Source organism: Tachyglossus aculeatus, chromosome 12 (assembly GCF_015852505.1).
Source record: "Tachyglossus aculeatus isolate mTacAcu1 chromosome 12, mTacAcu1.pri, whole genome shotgun sequence".
Lineage (NCBI taxonomy): Eukaryota > Metazoa > Chordata > Mammalia > Monotremata > Tachyglossidae > Tachyglossus > Tachyglossus aculeatus.
Genome location: NC_052077.1, coordinates 18,235,021 through 18,250,581, shown reverse-complemented (window position 1 = coordinate 18,250,581; position 15,561 = coordinate 18,235,021). Strand labels below are relative to the sequence as shown.

Sequence of the window (15,561 nt, the reverse complement as noted above, 5' to 3'; positions counted from 1 at the left end):
GCCGGTGTCCCAGCAACGTGTGGTGCAGACGCAGCCGTGGGGGCTTTCACAGACGTGAAACTCAAGTGGCCAAGAGCCTTCCATATCCCGCCGCCGAGAGGGTGTTGCTGGGGATGAGAAGAGCCTGATTGTAGTTCTCCTCCATCCCATCAAGTTGGGGGAGGTTCGGGCCTGGTGTTACCGGCTGCGCTGAGAATGCCAAGCAACGAGGTTGCCCTTCCAGCAACCCCGGGAAGGTCTCAAGGGCAGAAGAGGGGCTGTGGAAGTCACAGCCAGGACCTGCAAGCTGACCCCGCTAAACTGCTTGGCACTCTGACAGGGCAGCTGCCGCCCAGAGGAATCTGTTAGATGATGTGCAGCATCTGGAATCTTTAGTCTTTAATTAACTTTATGATGATTCCATATCATTAGAGCATGTTTGGGAGTGTTGCCTTACACTGGCACTCACCAGTTTGGCATGGCAACGGCCACCAGCAGCGTTGCAGCATGTCCCAATGCCAAAGCATGGAGTCTCTTTCTCTTGTTTCTCGTGGAGGGGAGGGGACGGTCGTGAAATGAGGGTTTTCTGAGGAAAACAGAAGCATGTCATCCCTTCGTCCACAAGAAGGAACTAAAGGCGTAGGTCTTATAATACCCTTTTTCCTCTCCCCTGATTCCCTCCCGCAGTTGTCACGTGTGTGGATTTGAAACTGAGCTCAACGTCCAGTTTGTCAGTCACATGTCCCTCCACGTGGACAAGGAGCAGTGGATGTTTTCCATCTGCTGCACCGCCTGCGATTTTGTCACGATGGAAGAGGCCGACATGAAGGCCCACGTCGGCGCCAAGCACACAGGTGACTCACGGCCCAGGCCTCCCCCACTCTGTCTCCTTCTCCATCGTGTACTCCTTAACCCACTACCTCGGGCTCCCCTCTTCAGCTGGGTCCAAACCCACTTCCCCTTGGGGATAGGCAGTTCCTTCCCAAGAAGTGCCTCGGTGGTGTGTAGGTGCCAGGAATGGTGTAGTGTTGCCTGCTTGCTGTAATGCTAAAATAGGGTCCAAAGTGAAGAGCAGAACAACACTGTGGACCCTTGATTGAATGGCGTCTAGTGGCCAGGAAGCGAAGCCACGAAGTGAGCTTCTGTTCCTCCCTGGTTTGACGGCCCAAAGAAGCCCCAGCATGGGGTGGCACTGAGCAGAGGGCTGCGATTCCGGTTTCACCGGTCAGGTTCCAGATGAAATTGCCATCTGGGCTGGTGAATTTCAAACTTTTGTTATTGCTGTACCTCTGTTGGGCTAGTAGAGATGTTCTGATGTGCTCTGCATTTTCACTCCTGACAGTAATCCAACATGCTGACTGCAACTCTTTCTGCTAATGAAGTCTGGCATAGCGTTTTGGGGGGGAAGAAAACCAGAACCTTCTCGGCTGTTTCAATCCCTCTCTGTGCCACGACAGAGACACCTTCGCTTTTCTATCTCTCGCTAGTCTGGTTAATTCCTTGTGCTTAGCAGTTTTAATGTTTTCACTTCACAGTGCAGTAACAAACCCCAAACTGACGTTACCCATGACACGGGCGTTGACGTTGTTAAGATAGAATGGTTTGGGTTCCCCACACTATTGGAGCACTTGCAAATTCCAATTTGATTTTGCTAACAACCAGCTCTGCCCCGTCCAGCATTCATTTGGCCTCTTGACGTCATTCCTACCAGTAAGCTCCTTGAATGGGTATTTCACTCACCACAGGTGCCCACACTCCACGAGAGTGATGGCTTTATGAGAAGGACTCCAAGACTTGCCCAGCCTAAGACCTGAGCATTTCCAGTCAGGACTGAAAAGACCACCCAAATGGCAGTTCTTGGAAGCCTAGACCTTTTTACTTCTTCCCCTTTCCTCATACCTCCCCACCCACCTTCAATCCCTGCATGCTTCTGCCTCACGGTGAAGAGCGAGCAGCTCATTTGCTGATTGTTCTGATGCTGCGTGAGGACTGAAAGACTCCATTCTGCACTTCTGTGGTTGTGTTGACTCCATGGTGCCAGTGGTAACATATGCCCTTTTTTGTCAATTGAGTGGATATGACGTTGGAGGTCCATGGAGAGCGGTCACGCCAAGTGAAACGGTGCCGTTCTTGGACCGAAACCACATTAGCTCTGTGGGCAGCAGGTGAGATAGGAAACTCACTTTGAAAATCAAATTCTGCTTTTCTGGCGTAGCTAATGGGGCGAAGCCTGAGTGCTTCCACCCTGACTGCTTTTTAGGCTCTTCTGCTTTCTTGGGTCCATTCCTCACCCTCAGAGGGGACTGTGACATCCTTCATGACCTATCCTTGCAGCAGGCACTGGAGTTTCAGAGAAGGAATTGAGTCATAATGATACCAGTCCTATGAACTATTGGGGAACAAACACTTATAAAAACAATGTCTGGAGAGGCGCCACTCTTGCCCTCAGTTGGTCGTTTGGGTCTCCAAGCAAGGAAATTCCCTGAGGCTCATTCTGCCTCCCTCAGAGTTGGGATTTACAAACTTAATTTTCTCTCCATCTCTCCCCAGCATTTATCTTTTTTTTTCTTTTTTAACTCTAGATTTCATGTCAGGCCTGTGTGACCTCTTATTGATATGATACCCTGTTATCAACATGATAATATCTAACAAAATATGTGGTTGACAGGGTAGAGGCTGTGTATTTCTTTTCTAACCCCCATGGCACCCAAATCATGCTTCCGCCTGCTCCAAGTGTTCAGTAAGCGCTGCACACAGTAAGGGCTCAATAAATACCATTGATTGATTGGTGTTTGGATAGAGATGTAGCTATTGGAGATTTTCCATCAGGAGAATTGCCTTATGTATTAACTAATTTCTTTTCTCTTTTCCCGTCCCTCCTCTCCAATCAGTCAATCAATTGCACTTGTTGTGCGCTTACTATGAGTAGAGGTCATGGGTTCGAATCCTGACTCCGCCACATGTCTGCTGTGTGATCTTGGGCAAGTCACTTCACTTCTCTGGGCCTCAGTAACCTCATCTGTAAAATGGGGATGAAGACTGTGAGCCCCACGTGGGACAACCTGATCACCCTGTATCCTCCCCAGCACTTAGAACAGTGCTTTGCACATAGTAAGCACTTAACAAATGCCAATTGTTATTATTATTAATTAGAAGACATATGTTCCCTGACCATAATCAGTATAGAGGGGGAGATAGACATTATTATAAATAAATATATAAATAAATAAATAAATATATAAATAAATAAAGGATACATATAGTTTGGCCAGTGGGTAGAGGAAGATTGAGCAGATGGGTGGATAATTTCACTTGTAAAAATAAGTAACAGATTATGACTATCACTTGCATCCTGGCTGGATCTAGGGGAAGATTCATTCATTCATTCAATCGTATTTATTGAGCGCTTACTGTGTGCAGAGCACTGTACTAAGCGCTTGGGAAGTACAAGTTGGATGAGACTGAAAGGGAGTTTCAGGCCTCTGGTCTAGCAGGTTCTTCAAGGCAAATCCCATAGGTGGTCTGAACTGGGAGGACATCAGCAGGAGGATGTTGTTTTCTGAGAGAGAATGTGGGATCCAGGCCACAGTTGTTCTTGATGCCCCCAGATCTTTTGTGATTGAAGTAAAGACCCCTTTCCTTCCTGAGTTATTTAACACAGATACTTTGGGGGGAAGAGTGGGAGAAGAGGAGGGAAAGACTAAGCATATGGACCTAGCAACCAGTCACATTTCACCCAACTGGGATCGGGTAAGGCAGGGGGTGGAGGAAAGAGAATGTAGAGTCAGTAAGAGCAACGGAGAGAAGACATCTTCTTCTGTGGGACTTTTTTTTCCGTATCGTTTCAGTTCTTGACCTTGACAGTCCACAAATTTTTCATTAATTAATTAATTTCTTGCTAGTAGCTCCCTGAGCCTCTAGGCCTCAGGGCACCCATAGCTATTTTTAAAGATAGTAATTACAATTTTAAATTAAAAAAATACCTCTGAAGGGCCACTTAGTTATAAGTACGCTTACTGTTCCCATTTGACTAAGCCAGCCTCAACAGGTGACTTTGGAGAGAGAATGGGGGCGTGCGGTCTCAACAGGAAATACCCCTGATCCCAGGAGTTGACCCTGAACCCTAGCCCCAGGAACACATTTTCCTTACCACCTCCACCTAAGATCAAAGTGCTGCTGACTCTTTACGATGAAGGAGCTGCTCCCTAGGAAAAATAGGGCTGTCAAGAAGTAGAGGGCAGTGATTGAAGAACATTTTTTTCCATTAATCCCCAATGCCAAAAGATAAGCCACAAAACAAGGATGGGTGCCCTCAAAAGAGGGCTCAGTCTAACTTCGTGACCCGATCAGCCAGAAATGTACATCTCTCAGTGGCAAACTGTCAACCATATTTCTTCCTCCACGAAAGAAGGAAAGAACTCAACTTTGACTCTGGGGACTGAACTGACTCCTCTAATCTCCTGTTACTCTTATCCTCCTTCTTTCCCTCCTACCATCCCACTCCCATGCCCTCATGCACCCCTCCCAGCCTCCCTACTTAAAAAAAAAAAATAAGCCAAGAATTTAAAAACATCACCAAGGGAACAGGGTTGAATTTGTGCAAAGCGAAAGAAGTGGTACACGTCCTGTGGTGAACAGCAATAAACTTTGAGGAGCTATAGAACTGAAGCCAACCTCCATTATATTCTGATTTTCTCATTTTCCTTTTCCATGCCAGGACTAGGGCTTTAGGACATAAGACATTCTGGGAAATGACCCTTTAGCCCCTCTCTGATCACATATGTGTTCTCTCTCTCTATTTCTCCCTCTCTGTCTCTCTTTCCCCCTACTCATATTTTGCTCTTTTGTCTCTTTTCTTCCAACTCTATCTCCAGTATATTGGTTCTCTCTGTAGCATGTCAGATTCTTTGAATCCCTTGCAAGCCCTACTGAGAAGCAGCATGGCTTAGTGGGAAGAGCACAGGCTTGGGAGTCAGAGGCCTGGGTTCTAATCCCGGCTCCACCATGTGTCTGCTGTGTCACCTTGGGCAAGCCACTTAACTTCTCTGTGCCTCAGTTACCTCATCTGTAAAATGGGGATTATGACTGTGAGCCCCACGTGGGACTACCTGATTACCTTGTATCTACCCCAGTGCTTAGAACAGTGCATGGCACATAGTAAGTACTTAACAAATACCGTAATAATTATTATTGTTATTATTACTGAGGAAAAGACCCTTAGCCAGGGTTTGGAAGGACCAAGTTGGGGTTTTCCTCATCCACTCTAATCAATTGCTGTCACCTGAGTCAGTTTGCTGTTTATGGAGAGTCATCCATCTCCAGGAGCACACGCCTGCAGGTCCTTCTGCGGAATTCTAACATGCTGTTTCTGGTTTCAGGAGATGAGAGGAAGACTCCCAGTGAATCAAACAGCCCTTCTTCATCCTCCCTCTCAGCACTTAGTGATTCTGCCAACAGCAAAGATGACGCAGATGTCACCCAAAAAAACAAGGGTGGGACTAACCTCCTTGTCATTTCCGTAGTGCCTGGTAGTCAGCCCCTACTCAACACCGAAGAGAAATCAGACAAAGGTAAGTGCCAAGTGACACAACTCAGTGTGCACTCTCTCTCTCTCTCTCTCTCTCTCTCTCTCTCTCTCTCTTTCTCTTCCTCCTCCATCCTCCGTCCTCCTCCTGGCTTCCTGTGGCACCTGCAAGGGGCAAAATTTCCTCACGGAAATCAGTCAGTGAGCCTTTTTATAAACTGCCTTCAAGCCCCTGAATGGTTGTCTTGGAAAAGATGTGGTCCAGTTGTGCTCCTCGCTCAAGGAGGACCAATCCCAGTGGACTGACTTGGATTGGAGACAGTGTGGTGGAGCTAGGCGGGGAGTGAGTGTGGGCCTGGGAGCCGGGAAAACTGGATTCTATCCCTGACTCTGCCCACTGACCTAAGGTAACTACAGGCAGGTCACTTACCTCGGGTTCCTCCCCTGTAAGATAGGGAAAGGGGCGATGTTATTGACTCCCTCTCACATGGATGTTGAGCGTAAGGGGGGAAAAAAAGGAGATACTGGAGTGAAAACATTTTGGGAAAAGTAAAACTCCTGATCAAGTTCATGGTATGATCATTAAAGCAGAGATGATTTTGGTTCGACCTAAGAATGACTTCTCAACTATCAGCTTTGTAACTAACGCCATAAACGAGCAGCCATAGAAGAGTCATTCATTCATTCAATCGTATTTATTGAGCGCTTACTGTGTGCAGAGCACGGTACTAAGCGCTTGAGAAGTACAAGTTGGCAACAGATAGAGACGGTCCCTACCCAACAGTGGGCTCACAGTCTAGAAGGGGGAGACAGAGAACAAAGCAAAATATATTAACAAAATAAAATAAATAGAATAAATATGTACAAATAAAATAGAGTAATAAATACGTACAAACATATATACATATAGACAGATGGCAGAGTGCCTTTCCCCAGTGAAAAGAATAGGCAGCTGTCTGCCTTGGATATGTTAGATTCATTCAATCGTATTTACTGAGCGCTTACTGTGTGCAGAGCACTGTACTAAGCGCTTGGGAAGTACAAGTTGGCAACACAGAGAGACGGTCCCTACCCAGCAACGGGCTCACAGTCTAGAAGGGGGATCATCAAATCCTCCTTTTTCCTCTGGTCTGCTTTTCATGGGCACGTGTGCCTTGGAGAACTGTGGATTGTTCCCTTTTTCATCTGGTGGTGATTATTTTGTGTATGTTAAGCACCTACTATGTGCTTGCACTGTTCTAATCGCTGGAGTAGATAGAAGTTAATCAGGTTGGACACGGTACCCGTTCCACATGGGGCTCTCAGGCTCCCTCTCAGAATCCCCATTTCACAGATGAGGAATCTGAGGCACAGAGAAGTTAAGTAATTTACCCGATGTCACACAGCAGGCAACTGGCAAACCTGGGATTAGAACCCAGGTCCTCTGGCTCCCAGGCCCATTTTCTTTCCACTGGGCCATGCTGCTCCTCCAGTTGAGGTGACTGAGATAGGTAAGCGTGGAGCGCCGAGCTCGACTAAAGGCGGCTGGGCCTGGTTTATTGTGAGTGGTGGTCGGGGGCTGTTTGTGAGGCTGGGGCGGGAGGTGAGGGTGGAGGGGGAGAGGCACTGTAACCTCCAGGGGGATCCTGTCTTTCAGGGTTTGAATGTGTTTTCTGCAACTTTGTCTGTAAGACGAAGAACATGTTTGAGCGGCACCTGCAGATCCACCTGATCACCCGGATGTTTGAATGTGACGTGTGCCACAAGTTCATGAAGACCCCCGAGCAGCTGCTGGAACACAAGAAATGCCACACGGTCCCCACGGGAGGGCTCAAGTAAGGAAAGCAAGTACAAAACCTTTTACTGCGTTGTTAAACACTCCCGACGGCTTGGGGCTTGGGACTAGAGGGGCAGGAAGCCTTGGGCGGCGGGGAGGAGGGGGGACGGAGGGTGGAGGGACACCGAAGGCAGACCACCCCTTTAAGCGGACCCTGGGCCCCTCCTGCCACATCTCCCCTCTCCCCCAGCCCCAGCAGCGCAGGACAGGCAGGCCCTGTCTCATGAGGGGGAGTGACGGTCAGCACAACACCATAGCAGCAGCAGGCTAGGGCATCTCCGGCGGCCTCAAAGCCAGGAGGTCAGACTTGTTGGCTCATCGCAGCCGGCCGGCGGCCGGGCCCGGGCCTCGGCGGCCTCGCAGCCTTGTCTGAGGTGGCCCGGTCTGCAACATAGTTTCTCTGGGGGAAGCGATCCAGTCCGCTTTACTATCAGGGAGGGGACTGTGTGGGTCTCCCCTTCCCCCCACCCCCACTTTCTACCCAATGTGGAAGTTGCTTACGACTGTCGTGACGGGGGTGGGAGTCCCCACGCCTCCCCCTAGCCCACGGCGGTAGGGTCTGCCCATTTTGAGCCAGGGACAGCCCGCTGTGGGGGTGTCTGGTGTTTCAGTGAAGCGACTGTGCCTGATTTTTGTGGACGTAACCCCATTCCCTGCTTTTTCTGGTTGCATCTAGGTTCTTGCAGCCCCCACAGGGCAGTCAGTCATTCCTCCCAGGAACTGGGATCTCCCGGCTGCAGCCCTCAGAGACTGGACATTTACCTAGATGGCTTTCATCCCTAGATCCCAAAGAGCCTCGGCAGCCGCCGTCGTCAACGACAAATATTTACTGTGTGTTGCTGTGCACCAGACGCTGTTCACAATTTGACTTTAAAAAACAGGCCTAGTCCCCGTCCATTAAGGGGCTGAGAATCTTGTTAGAGCCCACGCAGCTGAGGCCGGCCTGGGGGACCTCTCCCGACCCAGACATTGACACATTGTCCTGAACCCTCTCAGGGGCGAGGGAAAGGCCTCCGCCCCCCGCCGCGCCGTGACGGAGGCAGGGACCCAGAACCACCGGGTGGTTCGCCCGGGGCCCACTGGGATACCGTGGGGCAGCTCCAGTACCGGGCCTGTGTCCCCATTCTCCGCCCTCTCGCCATCCCATCACATAGAGTTAGCGGGGTGCTCTCCTTCTCATATCTTACTTATTCTGTCCAACTGCAAGTGGGAGAGGCAGGGGTGATGGGGTGAGAGTGAAGAGGGGTCTGAACAAGGTTCGTCCTTCCCACAGTTTTATCAAATCAGGCCCCGACCTCAATCAATCAGTGGTATTTCTTGAGTGCTTACTAAGTGCAGAGCACTGTACTGAAGCATCTGCAGGGAACACGTCTCCCAACGCTGTTACGTTGTACTCTCCCAAGCAGTTAGTTCAGTGCTCTGCACACAGTAAGCGCTAGATAAATACAATTGATAGATTGGGAGCGTGCAGAACAGTGGAGCAGGTGGACGAGATCCCTGCCCACCGGGAGCTTACAGACTAGAAGGGGATTTGCTCCGATTCATCTTTGCCTTCTAGGAGGGCCATTAAACTGTTCCGAACAAATACGGCTGCCCTTCTTGGTGGCCTAATGGCTCCCATCGCCATACTGGCCCCTTGTTTGGGGGTCGTGCCAAGCGGCCCCCTGGAAGGGACGTAAAAGCCTCACGCTTCGGAACCTGGCAGAGAAGACACCCGGTGATCCCTGATGCTTATGTTGGTTCGGACACTTCCCGTGTGGTGTTAAAAGAGCCGCTTCACACCCCCCACCCCCACCCCACCTCGTGATAGTTTACGTTTTAGGATGACCAAGTAGAAGAATACTTGGAAAAAATTGCTTTTGCATTCTGGCCGTACAGTGAGTCTCGCTCTTTTTTTTTTTCCCCCCTTCCCTACCACACCGGAGAATTAATTTGCTGAGAGGGTGTCCTTAAGATTAACAACAGGGGTCCAGAAGAAGCCTTACCGCTTTACTTGAGTAGCAAAAGAAAGATTGAGCTGTGGGGGTCACAGAAATGTCCTTAAACCGAAACAGACTGCAGTCGTCTAAATTGCTTTTCTGTGATGGAACTGCTTGTGCTCTATCTATATCCTGTTGGTAATGCAGATCACATAAGATTATTATATTATTACTATTTTTTTTTTTGCCGTAGCTCAGGACAGTGGTGAGTTTCAGACTCCTCTAGGTAAGGCCGAGCTTGGTGTAGGGGTTGTGTGTGCACCTGAGTTGGGATTGGGCTTTATTTCTATCGTGTGCACCCTTCGGTGAACAGAGGCGCAGAGGCTGACCAGCTGACAGGGCGCTGACGATTCGGCAGACTCCACCCATGGCTGGGGCGGCGGGGGCGGAGGGTGGGCCAGGGGGCTGCTGAGCGACTGTTTCAAATTCTTCTGGGAAGTCACGCTTTCAAAGTTCCCACACCTAGGGGTGCTGGAGATCTGAGATGAGCTGGCAGCTTTGGTTTCTGTACCTTAAGAAAAGCGAGCACCCAGTGACAGCTCTCGTCCTCATCAAAACCACTGAATGGACATTTCTCCCCTCCACCCCTCCTTTTTTCCCCACCTCTCTCTCCTTCTGGGGGCTCTGAGAATTTCACAAATGTGAGCTCACTTTGCCTCCCAGCCTCCCAGCAGGGGTTGGGGGTGTGGGAAATCTGAGGAACAGGGTCAGCCACTCTCCCAGATGACCCCAGCAGTTAGACGGGAATTAGAATCCAAGTCCCAGTCTTCAGCTACACTACACAGAGAGTCTCTTGAGGCCACCGACAGCAGCTTGGTCATTTGCAACCTAGAAGCACCACCCTCTCTCCTTTCCCTCCCTTCCCCCTGGGGCCAGTGTGTGGAGGGTTTTCTCCTTTTTTTTAACCCCCTTTTGCTGATCTTTCTTTTCCTTTCCTGTCAGAGATCCATTGCTTTAAGAAATGAGTTTGGGTACACACACAGAAAACATCCTGATTCTAACAATCCCTTTAATAACCAAGATTCTGACCCCCGTGACCTCTCGGTTTGCTGGAGGTATAGCCCACCTGTAAGCTGTTCCTTTAAAATCTCTTACCCTTTCTGTGTGTGCTTGGTTTGGTGCATGGAAACTTGGTCCGTTGTGTCGCTCGGCCTCCCCTGAAAGGCACGAGGGGTCAGCCGCCTGCCCTGGTGGGGGGGAAGTGGGGAGGCGGGGGGGCAGGGAGGTGCACAGCGTCTGTCCCGAGCTCTCCCTCTGCTCCCCGTCACAGCGACCGGCTTGTGCAGTTCCAGCCGAGTGCCACGCTAGGCTGAGCTCCCCTAGGTCCGATCACGCTGTCCGACGGGCTCACTTCACCTGCCATGAAAGAGCAAAGAGGGACCCGGGGACAGCCTAACCCTGGGAGGCCAGGGAGCCGATGAGGTTGAGGAAGCGGGGCTGGGGGGCCGGGGTAGCGGCAGGGAGCGGGGAAGCGGGGGAGGTGGGAGCAGTCTTCCGGCAAGATCTCCCCATCTCACTTGGCCGTCGTCTCTTTCCCCCCCCCCGCCCGTCCCGTTCCCCCACCTCCCCCCCAACTCCCCACCCCTGACACACCACAGGTGCCCATTCTGCATTTACTCCACCAACCGCCCTGCCGCCATGGAGTGCCACCTGAAGACCCACTACAAGATGGAGTACAAGTGCCGGATCTGCCAGTCGGTGAAGGCCAACCAGCTGGAGCTGGAGATGCACATCCGGGAGCACCGCCTGGGCAACCACTACAAGTGCGACCAGTGCGGCTACCTGTCCAAGACGGCCAACAAGCTCATCGAGCACGTGCGCGTCCACACCGGGGAGCGGCCCTTTCACTGTGACCAGTGCAGCTACAGCTGTAAGCGCAAGGACAATCTCAACCTGCACAAGAAGCTGAAGCACGCCCCTCGCCAGACCTTCAGCTGCGAAGAGTGCCTGTTCAAGACCACCCACCCTTTCGTCTTCAGCCGCCACGTCAAGAAGCACCAGAGTGGGGACGGCGGGGTGGAGGAGGAGAAGAAGGGGGCGGGCCCGGGCCCCCGGGAAGGCGGCGGGGGCGGCGGCCCTCTCCTGATGGTTGGCGGCTCCAGGACCCTGCTGTCGCCCCTGTCCATCATGACGGCTTCCCAGGCCCTGCAGACCGTGGCCCTGTCCGCGGCCCATGGCCCCGGCACCCAGCCGGGCCTGGCTATCAAGAACCTGGCCTTCAACGGCTCCTCCGTGCGCTGCTTTGACAGGTATCGGAACTCGGATTTTGCCCACCTCATTCCCTTGACGACGCTTTACCCCAAGAACCACTTGGATCTCACATTCCACCCGCCCCGACCTCAGACCGCACCTCCGGGGGTGGCTTCGCCCAAACACTCCTTCCTGGCCTATCTTGGACTCGCGGAAAGGGCCGAGACTGTCTGAGGGCAGCCGGGTCCCACACCCCAAAAACGAGACCCACGGAAAAATCATAAATCCCAGCCCCGGCCGGGACCCGCGCGTCGCCGCGGAACGGAGGCCGGACGGAACGGGCCCCTGGCCCGCCTGGTCCTCGGGAGGGTTAGAGAAACGGCTCTGTGTGTATACTGACCGCATTGACACGAAAGCTGCTTTGTCCAGTCTTCAGAGAGGTGACCTACTGCATACTTCTACCTTCAGAGGCATGTCCCCCCCACCCCTCCTCCCCGGACTCTTAGCTTAACGAAATCTTGTCTTGTTAAAAAGCCGAACGAGAGTGTCCTTAATGGCGATCAGCACTTGTAAGATTACATAGCGATGCATTTCATTTTCGGTTTGGGTGAGTGTGGGCGGGCGGGGGAGGGAGGGGGCGCGTTCGCGTGGAGGCGTACGGAAGAAATCTGACTCTGTGTGTGCGGGCGTGCGTGCGTGTGTTCCGGGACATTTCTTTTGCACATCCTGAGGTCTGGCTTATTTCAGAGAAGGACGGTTTTTGTTTCCAGCCCCGCCAGGGTGTCTCCGGACACCCCGTCCACTCCTTCCCCTCTCCCTGTTGGCGTGCTACAGGATCGCAGAGCGTGGTGCTTAGTTCCTTGCGGAAGGGCCGGCACGTCCACCGCTGCCCGGGATTTGGGGCCGCTCGGCTCGAGCCGTGTCTTCAGCTCCTTGCCAGCTGCAAAGGCTAGAAGACCAAGCAGTTGGGCCGGAGGAAATGACTCCCGGCACCGCAGCTGATGCCACAAAAATGAAATGTATGTGTCTTTGCACATATGTATACAATATGTACGGTACACATACGGAGAGCGTACGTCTTTTTTATTTTTATTTTTCAAGGGCAGATTATATATATGTGTGTGTGTGCATGTATACACAGACACACACATATATATATAGGTATAATGTATTGATGCAGTGGTTTCCATTTGTTTTCAGGAACGACTTGTATGAGTGAAAGGTTTTACGGTGGTTAAATCCAGCAGAGGGGATTGAAAAAGGGGTTTGGATATATTCTGGGTATAAATGCTCAGACTAAAAAAAAAAGGCAGTTTTGCACAGTGCTTTAGTCTTGCACTAGTTTGTTTCTCATCTGCAAAAAAAAAAAAGAAAAAAAGAGAAAATGTACCTTTTCTATGGAATGGCTAGACTGTATGATTGAAAAGTTAGTTGCAACTTCTTTGACACATAAAAGACCCAAACAAAAGGTGCTGTTTAATCATACTGTTCACTTCTACGCCCCTGAGAGTTTCAGTTGTATTTGCAGATCCTACAGTTGTATGTATACTATCTTCCATGTTATTAGTAATATTGTATTCCATTTTGTTAACGCCTGGTAGAATGTACCCTGCTAGGAGGCTAACTTTATACTTATTTAAAGCTCTTACTTTGTGGTCATTAAAATGGCAATTTATATGCAGCACTTTATTGCAGCAAGCAGCAGCTGTGAATTGGTTGTGTAACCCTGCGCTACTCTTAAAATGCAACAGGGTGATTTAAGAAAAAGAAAAAAAAAACCTTTGGCCGAATACGTTAATTGCTTTGTATTGTTTAAGACAACAGGATTTCCAGTGTGGAACAGGCAGAAGGAGCAGAGAGAACTGTGCTTTGTATAGTATCGGGAAGTATAGAATATGATTTTTTTTTTATATTATTTATCTCTCAAAAGGACCTGGTCGGTGTGCAGGAGGAATGTTTTTTTGTTTATTCGATCGTGTTGCTGTTTTTGACAGTGTCTTCTCCTAGAGTTGGGTCTTGATCTTTTTCATGTGTTTGGGAGAAAAATCAAAAAATTCCCCTCTCTTTCTTTCCCAGGCAGATTTGCTCCCCTGAGTGCCACCTAACTCAGCCCTGCCCCGCGGGGAGGTGCCAGACTGTATTTCCCGTCTTGGCTGGTGAGGCTTTTCCCAGATGGGCCTGTTCTTGCTTTTACTGCTTGTCCCACCTCCCTCTGTGTCCCGTGTCCCCACGCTCCTCACGGCAAGGCTGACTGCCTTCGGAAGATACGGTGAGCCGAGAAAGGTAGGACTGGACCTCGGCATTGGGTCATTGGATGGGTCTTCCCAGCCCAGTTGAAGGACTGAGGAATTGGCATGAGATTGGCCCCCGAAAGCCGACCAGTTCAACTGGATCATTTTCGGGGGGCTAAACTTTCCTAGTGGCACTTGCTTGTGCAAACAAACACCCAAGTAATTATTGCCACTCTCCAGCAGTGGGATGAAGGAGATCCGGTCACTGGGGATCAGTGCAGCTGGCTGTTTGAGGGTGGAGAGGCGAGGGGGGGGGAAGTGAGAAACATATTTTCCTTTCCCCCTTCAGATTAAAAAAAAAAAAATCTTTTCATTCTTACACAAAGGATGTTCTCAGCAATGCCGACCCAGAGAGGGGTCTATAGCCGATCACCTCCCCAAGAGCAGATCTGGCTTGTGCACCGGTTGACAACTCCCTCTCCCCCACGTCCCCCAGGCAGTCCATTGAAACAGGACAGGGGAGAATACATGAGATTTCACTCCACAGCATAAATAAATATGATTGCATTATCCAGTCTGAGGATGACCCTTCAAGGGGCAGAAAGGGAGTAGTTAACCCCCAAGATTCCCAGTTTTCCACGGAACCTCTGTTTGAATAGCTGATTGATTCTTAACAATGTCACGGGGCAACTTTGGCTTAGCACCTTGGAAAGAGTCTTCATTCTTCCCGGTAAACCGGAAAAGTTTTCTGTGTGCGAAAAGGTGTGTTTGGAGTTCGTTTGGTTTTGTTGTTTCGGTTTAAGAAAAACATTTGATGGCATTTATCAGAGCCCAACTGGGTAAAATAGTCCAGGCCTTGATTTACAGTTTGAGACTCAGGAGAGGATGCATTCCCCAGCTCTCCTTTCCCGGTAGAACACTAATATTTCCTAGAAATTCATCCACCAACTAATTTCATACCTGTTTTCACTATGCATTCTTTAATGAAGGCTAACTTATTTTTCCATACAGTAATGCAAGTTCTCAGCACTTTCTTTCTTCTGTCCTTTTTTAACTTTGTTGTATTATGTTCAGAAGATCACACTATCAAGGTTTGTGTACATTACTGAAAATTTGTATTGTATAAAGCTTTTTGCATTATAAGGCTGTACAGGGTCATTTTGACGGTAACTGATATATTCCTTTGCATCTTACGTTGCATTGCCAATTTCTAGTGTATCCAGTTTGGAAGTACAATATACTCTAATTAAAAAAAGGTTGGCTATATTCTGGTTTCTCTTTTCTTTATTTTCTTCATTCCTATCCTTGGTTACTTTGATGTTAAAATTGAGGATTTTTTTTTTTGTGGTGTGTGCCAAGCACTGTACTAAGTGCTGAGGTAGATACAAGCTAATCGGATTGGACACAGGCCGTGTCCCACGTGGGGCTCACGGTCTTCATCCCCAGTTTATAGGTAACTGAAGCACAGAGAAGCTAAGTAACTGTCCCCAAATCACACAGTAGACAAGGGGGGAGTTGGGAGCAGATCCCAGGTCCTTCTGACTCCAGCCCATCATCTATTCCCTAGGCCATACTGCTTCTTGGGATTAGAAGAGAAGGGCTTGCTAAAACAATCTATCTAAACATATGCATATGCATATGTATGTATATAAATATAGCAGAGAGAGGGAACCAGCAGCAGTTTTAAAACTAGCGGACTAGTTTTAAGCAAAATAAGTCACCGAAGCTGGGACAGCTCTCACAAAGAACAGTCAGAAGCCAACTTTCTCCTCCTGCCTGGGATCTCTTTTTGACTTCAGGTCTTTTGGTCAGGCACCTCAACAAAACCAGTAAAAGATGAGG

The 15,561-nt window shown here is 49.8% G+C and overlaps 1 protein-coding gene across 5 annotated transcripts in view; it reads left to right on the top strand.

Annotated features, from left to right (window-relative positions):
* ZNF827 (zinc finger protein 827) overlaps nucleotides 1-11,739 on the top strand; it is a 150,497-nt gene extending 138,758 nt beyond the window's left edge. For 2 of the 5 annotated variants that reach the window (XM_038754920.1, XM_038754921.1), the window contains exons 11-14: nucleotides 667-833; nucleotides 5,358-5,549; nucleotides 7,140-7,317; nucleotides 10,897-11,739. In XM_038754920.1, coding sequence (XP_038610848.1) covers nucleotides 667-833; nucleotides 5,358-5,549; nucleotides 7,140-7,317; nucleotides 10,897-11,722 — 1,363 coding nt within the window. In that variant the 3' untranslated portion in view covers nucleotides 11,723-11,739. Of the gene's footprint in view, nucleotides 1-666; nucleotides 834-5,357; nucleotides 5,550-7,139; nucleotides 7,331-7,995; nucleotides 8,686-9,491; nucleotides 9,525-10,896 lie in introns of those variants that run through there. The other 3 variants (XM_038754923.1, XM_038754924.1, XM_038754922.1) reach the window with 3 other exon arrangements.
* The last annotated feature ends 3,822 nt before the right edge of the window (nucleotides 11,740-15,561 follow it).